The sequence below is a fragment of the Babjeviella inositovora genome (assembly GCF_001661335.1).
Source record: "Babjeviella inositovora NRRL Y-12698 unplaced genomic scaffold BABINscaffold_9, whole genome shotgun sequence".
Lineage (NCBI taxonomy): Eukaryota > Fungi > Ascomycota > Pichiomycetes > Serinales > Babjeviella > Babjeviella inositovora.
This window is the reverse complement of record NW_017566846.1, coordinates 254,374-278,228: the sequence shown is the minus strand read 5'-3', so window position 1 is coordinate 278,228 and position 23,855 is coordinate 254,374. Positions and strand designations below refer to the sequence as shown.

The following is a 23,855-nucleotide window of genomic DNA, read 5'->3' as shown; positions in this document are numbered from 1 at the left end:
TGAATATTCTATACAGAAATTATCCTCAGTGAATATGTCTTGTATAGCTATATGACATGGATACTTTTGTTACAGGAATATTTTGGTCTCTGCCTAGTTAGACCTTCAAGCAGGTGGAGTGTATAAACGTAACAGCTTATAAATATATTTTACAATATTCATATATATATATATATTAAGGCTAAATTTTTTTATAGCACATACAAGTCATAATAGATATTAACCAGCTTATAATGATTTTAGTATAAATAGAAAGAAAAAAAAAATAATGTTCCTATATATTGCAACCAGAAATGGCATCAGCAAGGCCAGATAACGGTAATTAGAACTTGACGGAGATTGGATATTTCTACATTTTCCCAAACTATTCACCTGACGTTTCTCTAAACCCTCCAGTCTTAGCCTACGGATAAATCTAGTTATGTAGTTAAAATACAAATGCAAGGGGTATAGATGGGACTTGCACCCAAAATCAGCCGTCAGAAATCCACCAGGTATATCAGATATTGAGTCACACCACAGAAACAGACACTTATGCTAGTCTCCCGGATTATGGGCCATCATCCAAAAGATTCTCCTTCATCTCATTCTGGTATTCAAAGGAACCCATCAACCGTTCGCTGTCAGCGAAGCGGTGACTTTCAGCAAGCACTGGCTCTTCAAAGTTAGTCTCCAACAAATCCACAAAGTGCCCGCTACGACCGCGATCGCTCGGGACATGGCTCTGGCTCTCCACTGGCTTTTCCGCCGGCGCGGCATCAAATTCCGGGGCGAGAAACCCACCGAGCTCTAATTCCCAGTTCATGTACTCATCGACCCAGCAGCGCACAAGCCACCAGGAGCCAAAGCTGGGACCGCCCGCCATGCTGATCTCGCGGAGACAGACGGTCAAGAGGTTGGACGAAATGAGAAGGTACAAGCGCGGATTGGTGTCTGCGAATTTCGCAGCCAAATCCAGAAGATACCCCGAGTACGGCGCGAGCGCGGATGCATCTTCCAAGAGGTGCGGCACGTCGCGCGTCAACACGTTCAACACCTTGGAGCCGTTCTCAATCGAACACGGCAATTCACGGAGAATGAGCTCGTTGAAGTTAAGGCCGTTCCAATCAGCAAGCATCGCCTGGCGGTCGGAGGAACTGGCCAACACCCGGAGACAGGCTTGCCCCGTCTCGATGACCTTGACGAGACGCGCAAGCAAGTTCGCGAACGCGCGTGCGGCGCGGCCCTTCGCGGCGACCACGGTCTTTGGCATGTGCGCCAACGATTCTTCCAACCGCCGTGGAAACGTGTCGCCCACGCTCTTCAACTGCTGAAGAACGGCCGTAGGCACGTTCTGGAGCGACAACTTGGTCAACATCTTGACAATCGCGCGGTACGTCACGAGGTCCGCGCGCTCCACCCATGCGAGAAGCGCGTCGCACGTGTAGAGCTTTTGCACCGGCGCCGTCAAAGTGCTGTTGAAGGAGCTGAGGTAATAGAACAACTTCTTCACCTGCATGTAGCGGAGAGCCTCGAATAAGGCCGTGCAATGCGACTTGTAAAGCGAGGCGAGGGTGTCAGCCGCATCGTAGTCGGTGCCCGGGGGGAGATACGGATGGAGGGGCGGCAAGACCAAGGGCATGTCGAGGTCGCTGGCGTTGTTGGCACGATCAATCCGCACATGCAAGTCTGGCACGTGTTGCAACGCGTAGCAGGCGTCGTTTTCAGCTGGAAGGCTGAGCTTGAACCGCGACAGACTTGGAAGGGGGGTAGACACGGCTGAGGTGAAGGAGCCGGGGGAACCGTGGTTGGAAGGGGTGTTTGGTGCAAACGGTGATTCAGAGAAGCCTGCAGGGGAGTTGGGGGTTGTTTCCTCGCCGATAAGCTTGATCCCACAGTAGTGGTACTTGCTCTGGCCGCGCATGCCCAACCGTCTAGTGGTGAGGTTTGGAAAGAGAATACGCACGAGTTTTCCGAAGCTCGCAGGGCTGAGCGGCTTGACCACGTGCTCCGCGCAGATATTCGCATAGCGCGCGTAGATGCGCGAGCGTGGCACGACCGCAGGTGGCGCCGCCTCGCATGCCTTGAGCAACCACACCATACCGAACACCTGGCGCAGGCGCTCGCTGGAGGCTTCAGAGACTTCTGACTTCTTTCCAGGCATGGTCCCCGCCATGTCGCTTTCCGCTGCACGCACCTGCGCGGCAAAGTCCGGGAACGGGACCTCGAGCGCAGCGTATGCGAGCTGCTTGAGCTCCGCGTCACCATCGTCACCCAAAACCGCGTGGTCTGCGCGGCGGGCGCGTTTGACTGTTGGACCAGGGGATGCCACCGGAGCCGGCTCGGGCGTGATGGCCTGGCCCGGATGACCCCGGAATGCCATAGCGGGCTGGAACGGCTTGGCCATGGGCTCCGGTTCGAACGGGTACTGCAACTGCATTCGCATCTGCATCTGCATAGCGTTGAAGTTTTGCAATTGCTGCATCTGCTGGAACTGGAGCGGGGTGACCTGTCCGTAGGGAATTCCCAGGGGCATGGGCACCATTTCGTTGCCAGGCTCAAGCTTCACGAACCCCATTGGGTAGCCGGGGTTGAACTCAGGGTGGTCAGGCATATGGAAAAAATAAGGAGCAAGTGAGGAGAGTTTAGGATGAGTGATTCAGGCTAGGATGGGCGATTCAAACTAGAATTCAAGAGAGGACAGGGAGCTTTGTACCCGGTGACCAAGTGACTGGAGTCGGGAATCCGCTTAATCCGAGTTAGATCGACTGAAACTAAAGGAAAACTGCTGACTCAATATCAGAATCAGGGATAAACCGGAAACGTTGGATGTTATAACCACTAGTAGGACTTCAGATCAGGGAATGCGTATATGCAGGATGATAGGTGTTCCTTAATAACAGGTGGCGTGGAAGTCAGGGGGGAGATGGGGGTGAAGGTGGTGGGACGATGGTAGGATATCGTTAGAAAGATGCCAGGCTGTCAGAAGAAGGTGACGTCTTTGTGCTATGGGTCTGAGACACGAACAATGCAGATGGGGAAAGCTTCTTCGGGAAGGGGTTCCGTGTGGTAGAAGGGATGGAAGGGTAGAAAAAACGGGAAGACCAATGATAATAACAGCCGTCTCCGATATTCTGAGTGAAAATCGATGTGTACCTTGGAGAAAACAAAAGACCCTGAAACGTGGACTCAGGAGGGCAGGCGGGCGGTATTTTCCTTCGTTCTCCCTATCTAAGATCGCCTCTGCACGTAATTTTTTCCGCCCCTATGTCAATAGGGCTCCAAAATTTTCTTGCCCTACAAAGTATCGGGAGTGGTGTGTGCAGGAAAGCTCCCAAGGCTCATAATGGGTGCGCGGGGAATAAGTGAGGCAGTGCCATGACTTACAGGGTGATGAATATAGAGAATATAAATGAATATAAACGAATATAAATGATGAATATGAACGATGAATATATACGATCCAGAACTGGTGCATATCCGGTTATTGAAGCCATTGGTGACTTTTAAGCGAGAAGATATGAGTGGCGCCATCTTCAGCGGGGATGGTTGTAGATGTGCAGCAACCACTGGGAGACGAACCGGATACGGTTCCGCGACACACCAAGCCGATTGGAGGGCACGCAAGCGAGCTCAGAGTGAGCCATAGGGATCAGAAGTCACAGTACAGGGTTGATTCGCAGTGGAGGAACGTGTGATTTACTGCCAATCGTTGATAAATCACATGCCACAAAATAATCTTGACAATGAATGTATAAGATTTTTGACACTTCACAATAATGTGGATGCTTTAATCGTGTAATTCGGTCACTACCAGCTTTATTTTCGTTAAACGCCTTGAACGACTCTACTAATGACGACGCATAGAACAGGGGCCACTAATTCTACAATAAAAATTGAAATTTCCATAATACCAACACCAGCTCATGCGCCCAAGATTAAATAACAAGCCTTCACCTCACGAGAAGCCATCACCTCACGAGAGGCCATCACCTCACGAGAGGCCATCATTTCCCCAAGTGCCAATCTTGTAGATTTATTTCTTTTCCACCATAAGCTTCGGTTTTTCACTCTGGTACGCGCACGCAGTACCGTAGATATTGCCTAAACCTCATCGCATGCCTGTCCTGCACGAAAATCAAAAAATTAAGAAAAAATTTCATGATAGGAAAAATCGAAAACCCAAGTCTGGCCACATATTAAAAATATAGACTGTTTACCGTTACACACACCAAATTATCCAGCACGTACAGAAATGGTTGCCGACTTGAACTCCAACCCGGAAATTCTCTTGAAAAAGAGAAAGAATGCCGACAGAAAGAGAATTGAAAAGCAGGAAGCTGCCAGACAGAGACAGGAAGAGGCGAGACGCAAGAGAAACCAGAAGAAGGAGAGATTTGTTAGAGCTGAGACCTTGGTCTCCAACCACAGAACCGCGGAGATTGAAAAGTTGAGAATCCAGCACTTGGTCAAGAACGAAAAGATCACAAAGCAGATATCTGCCGCCAAGGAGATCGAGGGGGACTTCCCAGCCAAGTTGCTCTTCATCATCAGAGTCCCACCTCACAAGAAGGGGATCAAGATCCCGTCCAAGTCCCAGAAGGTTTTGTCTTTATTGAGATTGACCAAGGCCAACACCGGTGTCTTTATCAAGTTGACTCCAACCGTATTACCGTTGCTTAAGTTGATCCACCCGTACGTCGTCTGTGGCAAGCCATCCTTGGCCTCCGTCAGACAGTTGTTCCAGAAGAGAGCTTCCATCAACGTTAGAGATGAGGAGACCCAAGCCGTCAAGGTCACCAAGTTGAACAACAATGCTGTCGTCGAAGAGGAGTTGGGCGAGTTGGGTTTCATCTGTATCGAAGATTTGATTCACGAGGTTATCGCCATGGGTGACAACTTCAAGCAGGTCACCTTCTGGTTGAACCCATTCAAGTTGAACTACCCAATCTCTGGATACGGTCCATTGGCCAAGTTGCAGAAGCTCGAGTATGCCTCGGAGAACGAGAGAAAGATCTCCATTGCCGGTAACACCCCATTGACCGAAATCAACATTGACAAGTTCATCGAAGGCCAAAACTAAGCCACAGCTCTGTTTGCGCTTGGATTGTATTTTTAGAAGTTATCATGTATATGAATAATACTGTTTTGTGTATAGCCCTTCACCCATAGAGTTTTTTTTCGATGTCTTGATCAGAAAAAAACCCAAAACTATCCCTGTAGCAGATATATGACTGGTGCTGTATATGCTCGAGAGACGGTGACCGGGGTAACGCTGTCTGCATGCAGTTTGAAAGTTTCCAGCGCATGCCGTAGATCAACCTTGCCAGCTACAAACGTCATTAACGTTTCTATCAATGGACTGCACGGGGACCGGGCTATCCATGCCATACTTCGACCGTGCACCAGCCAAATTGTACGCATCTTGAACGTCAAGAGGGCAGGTTTCACAGATGCCTCCCGGCGTTTCGTGATAGCGGTCCATCAGCAGGAGCTAGAATTGACTCCCACGGTCTACTACACTGACTATTAATGCACCGAATTTCATAATTATACGAAGCGCTGCGCCTACAGAATTGCGATTTTAGGAGCGGCTGGAAAACTTAAACACATAGACAAGGCTAATGCAACGCACAGAGCAAGCATCTGGGAATGGAGCTTATATTGAGGGACGAACATTAAGGCAACTACTGAATAGTCATGGCCTTGTGGTATATAAGTAGAGATCCTCGCTGTTCTTCCAATGCGAGAAGGTCGGGATAGTTAACGAGTTAAACACCCAGAATGAGTTATCAAGTACGTCACACCCTCTGTTTCATGACATGATATAGGCATAGGCTGAGCTCTATATTCTCAGTTTCTAACCAGTCAGCCTACCGTTTAAATATAAGAAAAAGACACTAAGACTATGTCAGCAACAACAACAATATTACGGCCAACCGCAAGGTTACCAGCAACAGCAGCCAGTCTACGTCCAACAGCCACAGAGGCAGGACAGCGGGTGTTGCGGTTCTTTCTGTGGGTGTTGTCTTGCCCTCTGCGCTTGTTGCGCGTTGGAGGACTGTCTCTCCTGTTTCTGTTAAGGTTCCATCTACCTCGCCCCTTTTTCTAGCAACAAATGACACACGGATGCTGCGCCATCACTTTCAGGTTTCCATTCCGGCATACATCCGAAGCTGTCACCGTTAACTAGCGACAATGGCAGGCTCAACGCACTGTACGTTGAGGCGTATATTGAGCTCTACCTAGAAATAGGCTATCTCTGGTGTATTTACGAACTATAAACGTGCCTTAGAATTCATCAGGTTTACACCTTGTAAAGAATGACAACTGCCTTATCAACGGCGCAGTCCTAGGCCATGCCATGCATGCGGGCAGTGCTCTGCACCCTTGGCATCTGAGCATACATCTGAGCATATGTCTGAACATACACCTACTCATTCAGAGACGATACTAGTTTCAACAGGACCTTAAGCTTTCGAAGCCTCAGTACTGAAGAATAGAATAAAGTTTTACTCGAGACTCGTTCGCCAATGGCCCTAGAGGAAGATAGCCCAACTTCGAGCCAAGCCCAACAACACACCCTGTCGATGCAGCGACGGGTGAAAACGTACTGCGCCTCGCTTCACGTTAAATTTACAAGACAATATGATTTGCTGCACATAAAGGTGTTTCTTGTGGGTAAAATAATATACCAGAAAAGGCTGAGTAAGAAATGACGTCAGGTGTGCGAAGAAGGCACGCTGGGGATAAATAGGACCCTTTCCCCACGTTAATCCATTGCCTTATACTAAAATTATCCAAGATAACGTCTTCAAAATGGGTCACCATCATGTATGTAAACTATCAAAACGACACCGGATAGTACAGGTTCAGTGAGCTCATTCAGAGTCTCTACATTCGCTTTCTAAAACCATTTGTGATCTTGACTAACCCTCCAACAGCACCACTGTCAACAACCATACTATCAACAAGGTCCACCACAGGGCTATTACCAACAGCAACAGCCGGTTTATATTCAGCAACAACCTCAAAAGGACAGTGGTTGTTGCGGTGGATGCTGCAGTGCCTGCTGCGGGTGTTTAGCAGCGTGCTGTTGCTGCTGCGCACTTGATGCCCTCTGTTAATCCATTTCAGACCCTTCTACGTCAGTTACTGATAGCCAATAAACTCTAAATGAAAACAGACAGTTCTCGATAGATTAACTTTTGTATTTTAGGAACTGTCAGGATAACCAGTGACAGGTAATTTCAACATAGTATTTGGAATGGCCATTGGTAACGAGCCATCTTACATTCTCGGTTACGTCTCAACTAATAAAGATTTATCCAACAAATAATAGAACCAGTACAGTTAATTTAACGTTTTCCATTTTATATGTTGGGGTGGAAGGAAAAAAGTGGTTTTAGTGAAATCAAGTGTGCAGACCGTAGTGCTCCGCGCAGCAATTGATCCTGTAAACGGGTGAAATCTTGTACTTACCGGTTTTACCGTAATGAAAATTTTTCTATTTCTATTGACCAATCCAAGAGTGGGCAAAAGAAAATGACTAGCTTTCCTTGCCAAACCGTAGGTCTCGTCTGAATTATGGGCAGTTCAGAATTATTGACATGTGCATATGCAATCTTCTGCCTTTGTTCCTCGTTTAAGACATGCCATGGAGACGTTTTCAGTAGCCTGGAAGATAAAAGCAACCAAGATTAAACGAGTGGCAACCAATAATTATGTTAGGATCCAGATTGTCAGCGTTCCGTCGGGACTTGTCCGACTTGTCATGTTGACTAATATTCTCTGACAGACTCCATTATTAGCTATTAACTGAGAGATTCTAATGGTACACTTAGAGTCTCCAAAATAAAGGTCAATTTCTAGCTAGAACAAAAAACTATATAAGATGGTAACCTACCCTTATATATAAAAATGAACTAACTTCTCAACTAGATAATCTTCTTGGTTTGCGACGCCTCGTGTAAGTTCATGACGTAGTGGGCCCAACACTTATCGCAGTCTCTTTAGGGTCACCAGGCACGTGCAACTAGTCATTCCCTCTCGCAGCTCAAGTAAGGGTCGAATAACTAGGGTTCAGACTTTCCAAGGACTAAGCTTCCACCACCAAATCTAAAAACTTCTACCAACGCGGAGGTGTTTACCCAACAAATGGTACCATGAAACCCAGAAGAGAGTGGGCTGTGCGGAAAGGTAATTATATAAGATCCGCTTCCTTCATTTCTCTACTCACCTAATCGCTGAAGTCATATACCGTCCACGTCAATGAGTAACGAAGTCAGTGTTTAAATGTTTGATCAACGATATCTATGAACTCAGCATTTAACTAACATTTTTACAGCAACAGGTCCCACCACAATACCTACAGGTCCCACCACAAGTATACCAACAGATCCCACCACGATACCAATTGGAACCGTTACAAGATGACCAACAGATCACACCACAAGATAACCAACAGTACCTACCAGAAGATAAAATAGATTGGGGCGAATGCTGTTTTGGTTATTTTACTTTCTGTGTCTGGTGCAGTACATGCTGTTGGTTTTGTTGCTACTGTTGTTGTTGTGAATGCGGCACCGAAAAAAACCCCTTTCCTTAATCGCAGTCTTCAGAGACACGTAGAAGTTAACCTTAAATCATTTTCCGTTACATATATCAAAGGTAGGTTTAGCAATCGCTGTATCTCAAGACGTAGAATGGAGTGACGGCACCGTAATGAGATCTCAAGAACGGATGCCACATAGCATGTCCAGTTATATTCACCATTAGTAATACACATTTACAGTTTCCTACCTAGATGTCAATTCGTACTCGAAGGAGCTTCAATTATATGACTAATGACTCTCTTAATCACGTAAGTCATACTCTTATCCTGTAAGTAACTCGTATCCTGTATAATAGCTAATTCCATTTAAAAATACCCACACATGCATTTTTCAATGCCATTTTTACGCGTTCCAGTCTGGCTCCGAGCTTAGAGCTTTCAAGTAACAAATTACACCTATCCATGACGCTGCTAAGAATACAGACCGAGAGATGCCGGGTCGATGTACTGAAGTCCGCACATACCTCTAGTTTAACCACAAACTGATAGTCTACATTCAGCAAGAAAAAGATAATATGCTCGATTTATGCACATGTACCAATACGGAGAAACCGGCATAGATTACAGCCTCGCCCATTTCGCGGGAAAAAAAAAACTGGAACGAAAAATGTCAACTCGAGAATGCGACCAGAGTGCGAAAAATTGTAAACACCGTGTGACCACCAATCTCAAAACCTTTCTTTACACGTTTAAACAAGCTAGTATATTCAATACGTACTTTTTTTCCCCCCTATAAAACTATCCAAGAATGAGTTATGTACGTGCCCAATATTTCAATGCTCCTTCCTAGTATCACCAGTAGAGCTAGGAATGGGCCGCAATGTGCCTATGACTAACTTTCTATTAGCAACAAGGCTACCAACAGGGCCCACCACAGGGCTACCAGCAAAACTACGGCCCACCACAGGGTAACTACGGCCCTCCACAAGGCAACTACGGTCCACCACAGGGCTACCAGCAGCAACAGCAGCCAGTCTACGTCCAACAGCCACAGAAGCAGGACAGCGGGTGTTGCGGTTCTTTCTGCGGGTGTTGTCTTGCCATTTGCGCTTGTTGCGCGTTGGAGGACTGTCTTTCCTGCTTCTGCTAAGTTCCACCCCAGAACCTTGTGAATTAATCCTTGTGTCCCGTAAAATCTGAGATAGAGGATATACATCTATCGACTGATTCCCTACTCCTTTTCTCTTCAGTTGTTTTAATTTCCTTTATGTATTTCAGCCTAGACGGAGAGTTCATTGTTTCTCCTCGCTCTGCGGTGTAATATACACTTATATACCTCTGATGTGTAGTTCGCATTGGGCAGATGATTGCAAATGTAGCCGAACACAGCACTTCAACCAATAGAGTCATACATGTGGTCTTACCATAACCCCACGGGTTAGTATCTCTAGTTTGCGAGAACCCAGGCTTCTGCTTATGGATATATACTTCTTAATAGCTGATTTTCTCAGTCACACCTTGGAGTTAACTTCTGCCAGGTGAAATCGATATTCAGTTAAGCCGCTTTTTTCGAGACTAGAACTGGAAACAATACGATCGTCAACGAGTGCGGAAAACTCCGTTTTCTGGTTACGTAAACCAATTTCCCGGCACGAAAGAGTCACCATCTAGACAACCTTGCACGTGGTCTATTTGTCAAATTGGTGCCTTTGACATTGCAGAGTTGGCCATCTAACCCGTCTTTACTCCCTCTTACGACTTCCTAGGCTACTCACTTCTGATGAAAATATGCAATCTGAAATGAAACACTATGATGTATTGTCTCTGCACAATCTAGACTAAAGGCTGCAATTCTGGCCATCTAGTCGGATTAAGACGCAGTAACAACAGACCTAAACGTGCACAGCTGTTACCGTCAAGTCATGTGGCTGCACGGTTTACGCGTTAAGGTTTATCAGGTCGACAAAGGCTTGGCAGCAATCCAGATCAGACACGGAAACGTCATAAGAATAGATTATTGATGGCGCCACGCAGTACATCTTCATCTTTTCCCCGCACTGGTCCCCTACAATTGTAGGTTATTCGAGGTACTATAAGTGCCATTCTCAATAACGGTTTAGCAAACCCTGTGCCCGCTAGCATTGCGTCTGCACGGTATAACCGATTCCGTCCTGCGGACCCTCCAGAGGTTTATCAGTACTTTACGAGGTATACCAAGGGACAAATTTCTGGGTTTAGGATGTGACCCAGGAATAGCCACCATACAGCTTATTATCTCAATGGCACGTTGATCTGTCCCCAGGATAACTGAGGCTGAGAATCAGCGCTGCCTGAGGTATCCCGTCTTACACTCCACACGGTAGAGGCTCATGCGCTCTTGTGTATTCCAAATACTTTCATTGACGTCATTACTGTGGCTCAAACTACCCGCTATCACTTAGATATATCAAAAATATATAGCGGAGGAATCGAGGACTGCAAGCGGTATCGTCTCGTCGGAGGTGAGGATATCCGCCGACGGTATCTATCGGATTTAACATCTTTACGGGATGCTTAAGTCTGGGGGTATGCTTGCCTAGCACTGTATCAAGGCTTTTTGTTTTACCAGAGAGTAGTACGCGGTGGAAACGGAACGTTAACCTTACCTACGATCAAAACCATTTGGGGCTGTACTGGCACCGGGAACCAATCTCTTGCGTAGCCATTACACCGGTATTGGGACATCCGCCCGTTATTTAATTTCACTGGGACTAAACGTCGAAAACGGTCTACGGAGAACGGTTGTCTAGGAGCCATATACAGCAGGTCACCCCAATTGAGTGAAACGCCAGCTAGGACATAGCATGCACATCACTGGTACGCCAAGATCATTCCGAGAAGCTAGACGTGATGCATCTGCAAGTAAAAAACAGCCAGTGTCTCAGTTGCACCGAAACCAACAACGAGATGCTCTCGGACGTAGTTTAGAGTATCGGGGTGTGAGTGGTTTAGCCAGGATGCATTTGCTGGTTATGGAACATACATTTAGGAATATGCCCCAGTGCAAATTCCGATGGCTGATCAATCAAAGCCTTCTAAACTGCGCGAATAACTGCGCGAATTATACCGTAGAGCGTGGCGTAAATAGAGCCCCGTTTGTTCTACCATAGCGAGGCGCACAGGATGAAGAGGTCACGAATAAGGGGGTAAATACCTCTAAAACTCCCCGCACTGAGATTTCTCCAATAACAACCTCCATTCCAGTGGGGCATTTCACCGCCATGGATTGAGGATTAGACCGCTGATTCACAAGGCTAATAATGCATGCATAACGCTCGCCATAACGTTTTTCTCATGCGCAAAGACATCATTAAGCCGCACGCGTTTGTAATCGCGGAAGATTTGGGATGCACCGGAAACTGGTTAAATACACTCGATTATCAGTCCACAGTCCGCGTAACTGAAACCGAATGGAAAGGGTATAAAACCGACCAAGCTGCTCTCGAAAGCTAACCTTTGCAGCATCACGGCAATTCCAATACATACAAGCAATAATCTCCCGCCACAGTTTTGCCCCCACATTAGAATCACGTCCGATGTCAGTATTCTCGGCCAAAACATTCTCTGCGGTCAAGTACAGCCGGTTCCGGCCAACATACCCCGCTGAGTTCTACGAACAGCTCCTTGCTTATCACAAGAAATGGCAATGCGAGACCGCACTCGCAGTGGATGTGGGATGCGGCCCTGGGACTGCTTCTCGGGCTCTTTTGGAGTACTTTGACGAAGTGGTCGGGTACGATCTGTCAGCCACGATGATATCTACCGCCAACAAGATCGCACAGGATGTACTTCCATCACAGGATCTGGACCGCATCTCCTTCCACGTTTCGCTGGCACACAACCTCGGTCAGATCGAAGCTAAAACGGTGGACATGGTCATTGCGGCCCAGGCCATCCATTGGTTCAACCAGGAATTGTTCTTCAGAGAAGTGCACCGAATCCTCAAGCCGGGCGGCACCTTGGCGTACTGGTTTTATATCGATGGCATTTTTGCCAAAGAGTATGAGGTGATTAACCAAATAATTCAGAAGTTCATCTACGAGGACTCACGATATTTGGGACCCCACTGGGAACAACCTGCGAGGAGGTTATTGAGAGGGTATCTTAAAGACGTGGAGGTGCCGACTGAATGCTTCACAAAGATCAAAAGGCTGGTCTTTCACGGGAAGGATGGGTTTGGCAAGAACAGGTTATCAGGAGGGGAATCCGACAAAAACAAGGAAGATGTCCTTTACATACACAAGTACCTTACCCTAAATGAGTACAAGTTGTACGTTCAGGTATCAGCGGCGTACTTCGCGTACAAGGAGCTGCATAGCGACGATGAAGAGGATTGCATAGATTTGATGATTGATGAGATAAACCTGGCCATGGGCTGGACGTACGAGGATAACGATAGTATTCTCTTGGAGGTTTCCTGGAGCACAGGATATGTGTTTGCCAAGGCGTTTTGAGATGAAGGGTTAAAAGGTGTGATTACAAATCGTGTATTGCTGACGTGTTTCGGCTCGCCAGACGTTTCCTGTATCTGGAGTTTCGTGATACGGCTATCCTTATAGAACCTCCTCAGCCGCTTGACCATACAGCTGGGGAATAATACAGCCAATGATATTAGTGATACTCACTAGATATCCGACAGAGTCAATATTCAGTTATACATCCCGATAAGGTAAACTTGCATTTGGAGAGACCCAGAGTTCCTGCTTCGGTTCAACGGTTATGCCGTATTACGGGGTCCCGATTCTGTGCCTACAGCTAGTGGCGACCGCTTAATAGGGCTTCGGAAGCACACACTATTTCAAATCCAACCTGTTTTGTGACAGCCACTGACCCGTATGCGTTAGCATTAGAAAATAAAAACCTAATGCTAGCAAGCCGGTGGGGAATACCGCGAATGGTCTTACGGCCCGAGATAAACTTTAAAAATCGGTCGAAATGTCCAAACTGAACAGTGTGCAATCCTTAACCAGTAATCTTAATACAGTACGAAAATCTCATTATTCGTGGGAGTAATTATACATTTACATGCCAATGTGATTTTCTTCCACTGTCCTTGCCAAGCTTGGTTAGCAACCAGAAGCATATCACCGACAGTACCCTCATATCAACTTTTGTAATGTGCTAGACATTTGGGTCATCACCATACAACCCGTGACTCGCACTCTGGCACAAAGATTGACCGTATAACCATATCTGACGGGGAGTGGGCATGTATAGGAATCTTCCGATTTAGGGATGGAATCCGGTTGGTTCCAGCGGGCATTTAACTTAGGCATTACCTCCGCTTCCAGTACGGCTCCGATGGGGCTGGCATGATGCAGAGACTTACGGTTCTCCACAACTGAACTGCTAAGGCCATGTCAGCACAATCCATAACACTTCTACGTTCATCCCAAACGTTTTCGTCTCTATAAATAATTTAATTTAAAATTAGAAACAGTTAAATTTACGTATGCTACCATTGCAAATATAGAGCCTTTGGAGACCAGAGGCTTCACCAGTCTGGTAGACTTCTCTTGCATATGGCTGGTTCCTACGGCACTACAAATGAGGGGCCCCAGGACCATCAATCGCGGCATTTTCCCTCATCACGTGACTACAACATCACTTGCATTCTGCTCAGTGTCCGCTCTAAGCCCGTATCGGGGACGCATGAACCGTTCTAAGTCCGCATCGGAGACGCGTGAACCGTAGTGGTCACTTAGTGCCGTACGGATGACCGAGTTCGGGTTAGTCAAACACGAACTCCAGGCCATACACAAACCACTTAACCTTCAATTCACACCTAGCTTATAAAAACATGGTGCCCGGCTGAAAAGGAGTACCAATTGTAAGTCACCCCTTACCAATTACAATTATGGCAACCTTCTCTGCAAAGAATTTCGCAGCCGCGAACTACAACCTCTTCCGTCCCACCTACTCCACCAGCTTCTATGAGCATCTCATGAAGTACCACAACGGGCCGACATCGTTGGTCGTTGATGTGGGTTGTGGCCCCGGTACTGCTGCGAGAGCGCTCCTTCCATTCTTTGACAAGGTTTCGGGTCACGACGCCTCTGCCGCCATGATTGCCACGGCTAACAGTAAGGCCGCGGAAAATCTTCCGCCGCAAGACTTTGAGCGAGTGTCTTTCCATGTTTCCAGCTCGGAAGATATGGGTGATGTGGAGAGTGGTACTGCCGATATGGTGACCGTGGCCCAAGCCATCCACTGGTTTAACCATAAGTTGTTCTTCCAGGAGGTGCTCAGGGTTTTGAAGCCAGGAGGAACATTGGCTTACTGGTATTATGTCGACCCGGTGTTTCCAAAGTATCCTGCCTTGAACAAGATTGCGGATAACTTCATCTATGACGATCCAAGATACTTGGGCTCGTACTGGGAACAACCGGGGAGAAATTTGTTGCGTGGCTTTTTGAAGGATGTTGCGGTGCCCGAGCACTCCTTCACCCAAGTTAAAAAGTTTGAATTCCATGCTGAACAGTTTGAGGAGGGTGGCCCGGAGAAGGAGCCTCCGTTGTACATCCACCAGAAGGTCACGTTGAACGACTACAAGGCGTACTGTCTCACCTCCAGTGCGTATCATGCGTATAAACTGGCTCATCCAGATGAACAGATTGATGTCCTCGACTTGATGGTTGAGGAGATGAACAAGGAAATGGGATGGACGGCAAAGGACAACGAGTCGAAGATCTTGGACATGGTTTTCAACACCGGATATGTTTTTGCCAAGAAGGCGTAGTCCAAGCACTGGCGTCTAGTTTCCAAAGCCTTTTAATTTATTACATAAAGTATTAACCTAACTCATTAATCATTTTCGTAGATTTTGGTGGAGCAGCTCCACTTTCTGCCTTTTGGATAGCCCCACCCTATATGGCTTGACACTAGTTTGAGCGCACAAATCCGCCAAAGACGCAGCCTTGGGTTTAGTTAGGGTGGATTTGGTTCGTGGATTTGACGCAGCAGGGGAGGGGGTCATGGTGGGCTTTATGTCAAGAGATATCCCAGGCACATCCGCCTTCGGCGTCAAAATGTGAGCTGTAGCTATGGTCGTAGCTTTTCTGGAATCGCTCTCCGTAGATGTATATAGAGTCATGTTATCTCTGTTGGAGTCTCGAGTAGGCTTGACAGCTGCAGTTTTGTTAGGGTCAATAGGAGCTAACAGTTCTAATGAATTATCGCTTGCCGAACTAACCTTCTCTCCCAATGTCTTTTCTGCCCTCATTTTCACAGCGTTCTTCGCAGATTTCTTCGTAGCTTTCTTCGTAGCTTTTTTTGTGGGCTTTTTGGTTTCAGCAGCCTGGTCGAATGACGATTCCATCTCCACCGGCAATTCTTCGATCTGTACATCAACTTCAATGGGGTTTCCAGTCTTAGCGACTTTTCTCTCATTTTCCTTAACCAGATCATTAAACTCCAAGCCAGTGTAATCAGTGGTCAACAGGGAGTGCCAATTTAGAGAACTCTGTGCCAGTCTCGCCGCCGAGGAGTAAAACTCCTCGTCCAAAACATCAGGTTCAACATCACTGTTGAATATCTCCCCGTCGCTTTTATAATCACCCTGAGATACAGCGAATATATCAGTTTCCATGGGCTGTCTTTTGGAGCACGAGCTACTTGGTTGAAGTCTATGAGCCGCCGAGCGATTCGTCCGTTTGGCGGTAACAGGAATTAAATAATCATCGTTCGTTTCAGCCACAGACTTCTTTTTCTTGGCGGGGGTCTTCATGGGCAGCTTCAAGAGCCTTTTCTTTGGCTCTGAGGGAATAAGTTCATCCTTCTCGCTTTTGTTTTCGAACGGTAATTCATGCGATTTCGGGGAAAGGTCTTCCGAAACAAACAGTAAGGCAGCTTGGTATGGCTCACCGTCTTTAGCACATACGGAAGTTTCCTCAATCGGAAGTATAGGATACGAATTGTATTCTTCCATATGCGCCATATTCTTGGAGTCTAGTAAAGATGCACTGGATGAGAACATGGCATCAGTTTCGGGTCCTAGGCTCGAGGGCTCACTGTCTGGCGGGGTACCACTCTCCACAGCGTCCAAACTGTTGTATGACGCCAGAACCAGGTCTGTTCTAATCGAGGAGGGACATTTAAGGGTGACCATACACACTGGAGGGGTGTTTGCATCCCCAGATATGTCTGTTGTATTATCCCTCTGGGCTTTTATTTCTGAAAGCTGCCCTTTATAGGAACCGATTTCTACCGGCGAAACTGTCCGCCCTTTGTTGTACCCGTTTTGAGGATGGCACAGAACCGGGTAGACGTCAGAGGGCTGTGCTTTCGGTTGAGACGTTTCCACTTCATCTCCAAAGACCAATTTGTCCTGGCTGCCAGCCTGCAGTAGGATGTCTCGCTGTAGGTCAAACGACTCCTGGGAGATCTGTGACGACTGCTCCCGTGTTTCCAGCCTAGTTCGTTCCAAGGTCTGTAGGGCTTCCTTCATGATCGCTAGTTTGTGCCTCTTTTTGGTGCTGGCCACCGGCGTTGTCTGGTTGTTGAAAACGTGCACTGTCTTGGGCTGAGCAGTTTTCAGTTGACCCAGTGAGGAGATCAGGGAGCTCTTGGAAGTGTCAGTTTTAGATGACAGGCGCCTTTCCTTATCTTTCAGCACCTTGGAGTGGAATGTAGGCACGGTAGACGATTCGGGGACATTGGACCATATATCTCGGCTCATTGAGGAGGGCGAGGAGAGGAAGAAGGATCGTCCGGTCGGGAAGCACTGCGGAGGCTAGTTTACCAATAGTTATCTCGGCGTTTCATTAACAAATGGTTCTCATGTAGCAGCTTCTGCGTGAGAAAAATATAACGCGCACGCGTTAGCCACCAAAACATCACGTGTAGAGGCCATGTGAGGTTCCCGTGATGGGAAAGGAGTACAAGGCGTGGTTTCTTCAGCCCGGATCATATACCAGCTATCAGAAAAATTACTAAATTCTTGTATTAAGCCAGTCAATGACCACCTTTCAATTAGATAAGAGCATGTTAGAAGCTAGATATGTCATGAGCAACGGGTTTAGGGTGACATAACATGTAGCAGGCCCGGGAAGTTACAAAATATAACGGCATAAACATGGCATAACCAGAGCCATCCACAAGATCAAAAAGTCTCGTGTATAAAAATCTCGTGTATGAAAATCTCGTGTATGGTATTCAATATAATTGCTTAGACGGACAATTAAATATGAACAAGCTGTATCTAGATCGACCCGTCTGGCATCGGTTCACCATGTGACCTCGGCGTTCGGATGTCGGCACCTGCCTCATACCTTAGTGTTCCGTTATTCCCCGGTATGGCGTGTGACACACTCTGACTAACAACGAGCCTTGCTAAGGCTCCTACCCCACATCAGATATGCGCCGCGAACGCACCGATTTGCACATGCCAGCGAAAGGATATAAATACCCGCCCTCTTCCTTTCTCGCCGCTGCCTGCCCTTTCTCCACAGATAAACCACACTCATGTCTTCTGCTTTTGCCAACCTCACTATTTTACCACCGGACCCGTTGTTTGGTCTCTCGGCACGCTTCAAGGCGGACACCAGAGCCAACAAGGTCGATTTGGGGATTGGCGCCTACCGTGACAACCAGGGCAAGCCATGGATCTTACCGTCGGTCAGATTGGCCGAAAAGAAGTTGCACGCGGATCCCACCTACAACCACGAGTACTTATCCATTTCCGGGTTTGAGCCCTTCACCTCTGCCGCCGCTAGGGTCATCTTGGGCAACAGCTCTCCCGTCATCCAGGACAACCGCATCGTCTCCATCCAGTCGTTATCTGGTACCGGCGCGCTCCACGTGGCCGCCTCTTTCTTGAAGCAGTTCTACACCGGCTCTGACGCGGCCCCGACTGTCTATATTTCCAAGCCAACTTGGGCGAACCACATCCAGATCTTTGAGTCCGCCGGCATCCAAACGGCGTTCTACCCCTACTGGAACGACGCCACAAAGTCTTTGGACTTGGAGGGCTACTTGGCCACCATCACAGCCGCCCCTAGAGGCTCCATCTTCCTCTTGCATGCCTGTGCGCACAACCCAACCGGGTTGGACCCTACGCAGGCGCAATGGAAGCAGATAATCTCCAGCATCTACGCCAAGGGCCACTTGCCGCTCTTTGACTCTGCCTATCAGGGGTTTGCCTCTGGGTCGCTTGAGGCGGATGCCTGGGCCGTGCGCCATGCCGTGGCTACCCAGCCCCAGGACTCCACCATTCTCATCTGCCAGTCTTTCGCTAAGAACGTGGGTATGTACGGCGAGAGAGCGGGTGTGATCCATGCCATTACCCCAAAATTCAACAAAGACTTGAACGCGGCTATTTCAACTAACTTGCAGAAGATTATCAGAAGCGAGCTTTCTAATCCTCCAGCCTATGGTGCCAAGGTTGTGGCGACCGTGTTGAACACCCCTGAGTTGTACGTCCAATGGGAGAAGGACTTGGTGACGATGTCGAGCCGCATCTCCACCATGCGCCGCGCCTTGAAGGCTGAGTTGGAGGTGTTGCAGACGCCGGGAAAGTGGGACCACATTGTCGAGCAGCAGGGGATGTTTTCCTTCACCGGGTTGAGCGCCCGGGAAGTCCAGCGGTTGGAGGAGACCCACGGTGTCTACATGGTCAGCTCCGGGAGGGCGTCTGTGGCCGGGTTGAACGAGGGGAACGTCAAGAGAGTTGCCCAGGCGATCAACGAGGTTGTGGTGCATTTTAACAGACAGCACAAGTTGTAGGACCAATTGTAATAGATTTTAAAATAGATGCTATTGATAGTTGAATTGTTATTCGGACGTAAGGTCAGACGTTCTGGTACGGCACTACTGCGTTTTATTTGATTCCTTCCATGTTGGTCTTTATGCTGGCATGCTTAGATCAGTATGTGGATAATGCTTTGTCTGTCGCATTGGAATTGTTTGTTTGGCGGGGACGCGCCAGACCGAACGCGTACGCGCTTGCTGAATTCTACGCGTAAAGTTAGGTGCAGTCCCTTGGTATATACGGCCCGCGCTTATCTTTCGTCTTTCCCATGATCTTTCCATCACGAGTATCTCATTGAACAAAGGTCCCTAAGTCTATTAGAGAAAAAGAGCTCAAAGCCGGCTGTATTGTCCCTCATTTTTTTAATACTAACCCTGGATCACTGATCCCCCTGGCCTTGCAACTTGCCGATGAAAGCATGGATCGGCGCGAATTGCAATGACTGACGTTGGACCGATGTGGTGATTACTAACTGGGATCTGAAGCTGGAAGGTAAGGGAAATGCTCGGTGTATGACCACACTTGGGCTTTTATCCCAGTGCGGTTTGATACAGGTGTTTCAATGCGAAGCAGTGATGGGAACACTGGATCGGCGAGCGAATACCAAGAACCAAGAGGAAGATAGAGACATCATTACTTTAAACGCCTGTCAACAGATTCGGTACCGTCCTCACACCGCTCTCCTGAATTTACTCACGAGCTTTGCGCAAGAGGGCGCGATCACACCCCCATCCAGACACTTTTCCACTTTTTTTTATCAACGAGGTTTAATCGCTGATGACGGATTTGAACTCGTGCATGAGATCAGGTATTGTGTGGAATATAGCCCAGGCAAACTGGAGTCTGATTTGGGTCTTGGGAAGCCGGAGAAAAGACGGATGTGGAGTGAACGGGATATACCAACGTTCGTCCTTGTTTGGGTCTATCAACACGCTACTCTAGGAGCTTTGCACTGTGTTTGGCTGATTTTGCAAATTTGGTATACCCAATGCGTTTAATCCGTTACCCCTGCTGGCTCAACCATTTCGTGTTTAGGCTCTACTAAAATAACCATGGATTTCTTTGTCTATTCCTGTGATCGTTAGCTAAATAGCAGCAACTCCCCTTTTCTCCTCTCTCCTGGTCCATCCCATCTTGCAAAGCTATTTTGGACACCCCTGACTTCACTAACGAATCCAATCCCGTGAGGTTACCTTAAACTATCTAAGAATTCAGCTCAATGGTTACAGAGAGAAGCGGCGGTGTGCCTTTTTACCCAAGTGAGTTATTTTCAGCCCGTCTGCTACTCTATGACGTATACCCATTAGTAACTACATTGAAAACGACTCATTTCAGTTGAAAACGGTTTACTACATAACTCTGGATGTCTCTATCTCCTCTTGGATGCCATGGCTTTTCCTCCGCTGATCCCCGCGGAATCCTTGTTTCTGTTTGGAAATTGCCTGTATCCATAATACCACGTCTTGCCAATCACTTATTTCTCTAACTCAGATTCTAGCCCATCAGTTCCGGGGTTCTATACGTCATAGCACATGAATGACTCCAAAGCCTCGCTAGAGGCGATTAGAAAGGGCATAGCGGGAACGGTGAGCCATTCCTTAGAGCGCCTACTTTAACTCATTTCTCCACGATCATCCGAGACCATTCCGTTTGCTCCTAGTGAGGAGGAGGGCCTTTGCAAATATCACGCTATATTTAACGCAGACGATCCAATACGTTTTATTCAACTGGCTTTACACAGCCAGGGTTCTGGTGTGAACCATGAACGTATGTCTCTTCTTCAGGGAGCTCAATGTACTTTTTACGTTTGACCCTCCCCGAGCTGGATTATGGTATAGCTGATAGTTGAGAGTGTTGTTGGGGTATGTGCACTATTGACGTTCCCGTGAATATGGTTTCATTAAATCTATGAGGAGATGGCCAACCCTGACAGACAGCGGCTTGACTCGACTTTGATTAACGAGAAACTCTAACGGTATGTATAAATCCAGCCTTCCATAAAGTACTACTAACCCCCTCAATAACCTTTTTATATATACCCAATCTTTGTTTATCGTATTCTATTTACATAAAACTCTAGACTAGTGTAAGGAATAACGCTTACACCTATGGGGCGATTCTAACAACCTTCCATGCGTCGTTCTCGGATGCCCGTCTGAAGACGATTCGGTCGTGCAACCTGCTTGGTCTACCTTGCCAGAATTCAATCTCGAGCGGAACCACTCGCACGCCTCCCCAGAACTGCGGGCATGGAATTTCGTGGTCCCTCAAATCCTTGAACTTAATACTGCTTTCCTTGTACAACTCGTTCAATTCTTCTCTCCCGGAAATAACCTGGGATTGTGGGGAGGTCCAGGCGCCAACCTTGGAGCCGCGCGGCCTGGTGTTAAAGTACCTCTGGGATGTTTCGGCGGAAACAAACTCGGTGCGGCCCTCAACCCTCACCTGTCTCTGACTCAACTTCCAGAAAAAGGTCATGGCGGCGTGGGGGTTAGAGTTGATGTCCTGGGCCTTCTTGGAAGAGTCCCAGTTGGAGTAGATGATGAAACCGCGGTGATCCAACTCCTTGAGCAACACCGTACGGTTGGAGACTCTCCCGGAAGGTAACTCACAGGTGGCAAAATTGACCGACTCCGGAATCGGCTCGGTGGAGCGCGTGGCCTCGTCAAACCACTTGTGAAACTGTTCGAACGGGTCTGGGTTGACATCAGACACGTCGAGAGAGTAAATGTCGTACTGGTAGGTCTTTGGCGCAAAGATGATAGGTTCATCGTCGTCTTGCTTTTGTTTCAAGTCGCTGTTAAAGGCTTCGGAGGACATGGTGCGCGTGTGGAATCGGAGGGCAAGCGAGGGTCTAATAAGTGAGAATCTAACAGCTCTGAGCATGTAGTTGATGTATGCTAAAGGCGAAAAATAGGTCTAATCGGAAGATGAAAGGAATGGTGGCTTCGAGGGGACTTAACGTAGTGTGTGGTTTGGAGATGCGGCGTGGAAAATTATGACTAACAATAATCAGCTCATAATCCTCGAGATTTTGATGCATGGATCCGCGGGGAAATTCCTCCGTGTCCACTGCGGATTAGAAAACGGCTCAAGATCGAAAATGTTGCCAGTTTTTTTTATATATATAATATGAATATTACGATCTGAGATAAAGAGGTTGGAAGTCGAGTAACTCTATACATAATCTGTTTGTCGGCTGTATATTCTAGGCTTAATCCTTGCCGATTCTCAAAGTGTCCTGCCACATCAGGTGTATACAGGACTGCAAACTTATATTTCTTTTTCCAAACGTTTATCTCTCTCTCATTTATAGCACAAGCGGACCATGTCAGCCCATCAAGCTGACCCTGATGAATACCTGTCAGTGAATGAAGAGTCTCCCAAGGGAGTTCTTCCAAAACCATTACACAGCGTGACCTACCAAACGTTCCGCCTCTACTTAATCTTTACATTTTTCAGCATTGTTGGGGTTTTGGCCCGCGTGGGACTCACTGATTTAACCACATACAACGGAAACTATGTCGGCGGTGTCATCTGGGCGAATTTTGCCTCCTGTTTTGTTATGGGAGCGTTTGGCTTCTCCTCCAACGAGGGATTTTGGGCTCGTGTGTTACGTAGCACGGGCGCCGCCTCCAAAGCAAAGTTGCCAATGTACACGGGCGTGACCACCGGCTTTTGTGGTACCCTATCGTCATTCTCTACTCTCCTTCTCCAAGTGTTTTATCAAGCAGCCAACTTGACAAACGGCAAAACATTCCACTTTCCTAATCGTGGCGGCTACGGCATCATGGAGTTTTTTTCGGTGATCATCACCCAACTAGCCGTATCCATGGCCGGCCTAAACTTGGGAAAACACTTTATGAACAACGTGGTGGAAAAGCGTTACTCTCTTACCCCCACGTTGTACAGGTTTGTTGAGCTCGGGTGTGCCGCTATGGGAGTAGTATCCTACGTTGCCGTGTTGGTGCTTACAATAGTGCTTCCACAGTGGAGGGCATGGCTCTTCAGCTGCTTGTTCTCCCCCTTTGCATGCTTTCTCCGGTATAATTTGGCGCAGTATTTGAACCTGATAGTGCCTCAGTTTCCGCTTGGAACGTTTGCTGCCAACACTCTCGCCGTGGTGGTGCTAAATATTGTCACCCTTCTTAACCGTGGAAAGTCACCTTCACACAGTGGAAGACTAGTAACAAAGGTTATACAATGTCAGGTCCTAACCGGCTTTGCGGACGGGTTTTGCGGAACTTTGAGCACCATTAGTACGTTCATTATGGAGTTGTGTTTGATATCGAGAATGTTTCCTGATGGCAGAGGAATGGGGTACTCGTATATGTATGGGGCTATCAGTGTGATGGTTTCGTTTGCTTTGTTGGTTGCGATTTTGGGTAGTTACTCCTGGAAGGTGGGTCTACTGGAAACCATATGTGCTACGTAGACTTCCCCACAACCAAACTGCCGCTTCTGTTTTTTTAGTCTTTGTTTTCAATGTTATTTCTTTATAATTCCAGAATTTGAACCTCAGGAATTCACCGTTGT

The 23,855-nt window shown here is 47.5% G+C and overlaps 10 protein-coding genes across 10 annotated transcripts; 6 read left to right on the top strand and 4 right to left on the bottom strand.

Moving 5' to 3' along the window:
* Nucleotides 1-760: 760 nt before the first annotated feature.
* On the bottom strand, nt 761-2,287 carry RFX1 (Rfx1p; the record flags this gene model as incomplete). The annotated part of the gene is made up of 1 exon (XM_019131447.1): nt 761-2,287. A coding segment is annotated over one exon (1,527 nt), but the record flags the coding sequence as incomplete, so codon positions are not given.
* Nucleotides 2,288-4,181: 1,894 nt separating this feature from the next.
* RPL7 (Rpl7p) lies at nt 4,182-5,140 on the top strand. The gene has a single exon (XM_019129345.1). It carries the CDS (start codon nt 4,235-4,237, stop codon nt 5,060-5,062), a length of 828 nt encoding a protein of 275 aa, XP_018984062.1. The 5' UTR covers nt 4,182-4,234; the 3' UTR covers nt 5,063-5,140.
* A 1,283-nt stretch (nt 5,141-6,423) lies between these two features.
* Nucleotides 6,424-6,750, top strand: BABINDRAFT_162425 (uncharacterized protein). The gene has a single exon (XM_019129344.1). The coding sequence runs from the start codon at nt 6,513-6,515 to the stop codon at nt 6,696-6,698; it is 186 nt and encodes a 61-aa protein (XP_018984061.1). The 5' UTR covers nt 6,424-6,512; the 3' UTR covers nt 6,699-6,750.
* Nucleotides 6,751-9,377: 2,627 nt separating this feature from the next.
* Nucleotides 9,378-9,897, bottom strand: BABINDRAFT_152480 (uncharacterized protein). Its single transcript, XM_019127241.1, has one exon. It carries the CDS (start codon nt 9,747-9,749, stop codon nt 9,426-9,428), a length of 324 nt encoding a protein of 107 aa, XP_018984060.1. The 5' UTR covers nt 9,750-9,897; the 3' UTR covers nt 9,378-9,425.
* Nucleotides 9,898-12,108: 2,211 nt separating this feature from the next.
* Nucleotides 12,109-13,026, top strand: BABINDRAFT_8972 (class I SAM-dependent methyltransferase; the record flags this gene model as incomplete). Its single annotated transcript, XM_019132892.1, has 1 exon — nt 12,109-13,026. One exon carries the CDS (start codon nt 12,109-12,111, stop codon nt 13,024-13,026), a length of 918 nt encoding a protein of 305 aa, XP_018984059.1.
* Nucleotides 13,027-14,285: 1,259 nt separating this feature from the next.
* On the top strand, nt 14,286-15,373 carry BABINDRAFT_162423 (class I SAM-dependent methyltransferase). The gene has a single exon (XM_019129343.1). The coding sequence runs from the start codon at nt 14,430-14,432 to the stop codon at nt 15,309-15,311; it is 882 nt and encodes a 293-aa protein (XP_018984058.1). The 5' UTR covers nt 14,286-14,429; the 3' UTR covers nt 15,312-15,373.
* BABINDRAFT_152470 (uncharacterized protein) lies at nt 15,346-17,313 on the bottom strand. Its single transcript, XM_019127240.1, has one exon. The coding sequence runs from the start codon at nt 17,247-17,249 to the stop codon at nt 15,381-15,383; it is 1,869 nt and encodes a 622-aa protein (XP_018984057.1). The 5' UTR covers nt 17,250-17,313; the 3' UTR covers nt 15,346-15,380.
* A 721-nt stretch (nt 17,314-18,034) lies between these two features.
* On the top strand, nt 18,035-19,294 carry BABINDRAFT_8969 (uncharacterized protein; the record flags this gene model as incomplete). Its single annotated transcript, XM_019132891.1, has 1 exon — nt 18,035-19,294. The coding sequence occupies one exon, from the start codon at nt 18,035-18,037 to the stop codon at nt 19,292-19,294; it is 1,260 nt and encodes a 419-aa protein (XP_018984056.1).
* Nucleotides 19,295-21,233: 1,939 nt separating this feature from the next.
* PDX3 (pyridoxamine-phosphate oxidase) lies at nt 21,234-22,143 on the bottom strand. The gene has a single exon (XM_019129342.1). It carries the CDS (start codon nt 22,137-22,139, stop codon nt 21,426-21,428), a length of 714 nt encoding a protein of 237 aa, XP_018984055.1. The 5' UTR covers nt 22,140-22,143; the 3' UTR covers nt 21,234-21,425.
* Nucleotides 22,144-22,495: 352 nt separating this feature from the next.
* On the top strand, nt 22,496-23,844 carry BABINDRAFT_162421 (fluoride transporter). Its single transcript, XM_019129341.1, has one exon. The coding sequence runs from the start codon at nt 22,648-22,650 to the stop codon at nt 23,752-23,754; it is 1,107 nt and encodes a 368-aa protein (XP_018984054.1). The 5' UTR covers nt 22,496-22,647; the 3' UTR covers nt 23,755-23,844.
* The last annotated feature ends 11 nt before the right edge of the window (nt 23,845-23,855 follow it).

Coding starts and splice junctions, on each gene's coding strand:
- BABINDRAFT_162423 (XM_019129343.1), top strand. CDS start 14,430: ATGGCAACCTTCTCTGCAAAGAATTTCGCAGCCGCGAACTACAACCTC.
- BABINDRAFT_152470 (XM_019127240.1), bottom strand. CDS start 17,249: ATGAGCCGAGATATATGGTCCAATGTCCCCGAATCGTCTACCGTGCCT.
- BABINDRAFT_162421 (XM_019129341.1), top strand. CDS start 22,648: ATGTCAGCCCATCAAGCTGACCCTGATGAATACCTGTCAGTGAATGAA.
- BABINDRAFT_152480 (XM_019127241.1), bottom strand. CDS start 9,749: ATGTATATCCTCTATCTCAGATTTTACGGGACACAAGGATTAATTCAC.
- RPL7 (XM_019129345.1), top strand. CDS start 4,235: ATGGTTGCCGACTTGAACTCCAACCCGGAAATTCTCTTGAAAAAGAGA.
- BABINDRAFT_162425 (XM_019129344.1), top strand. CDS start 6,513: ATGGCCCTAGAGGAAGATAGCCCAACTTCGAGCCAAGCCCAACAACAC.
- PDX3 (XM_019129342.1), bottom strand. CDS start 22,139: ATGTCCTCCGAAGCCTTTAACAGCGACTTGAAACAAAAGCAAGACGAC.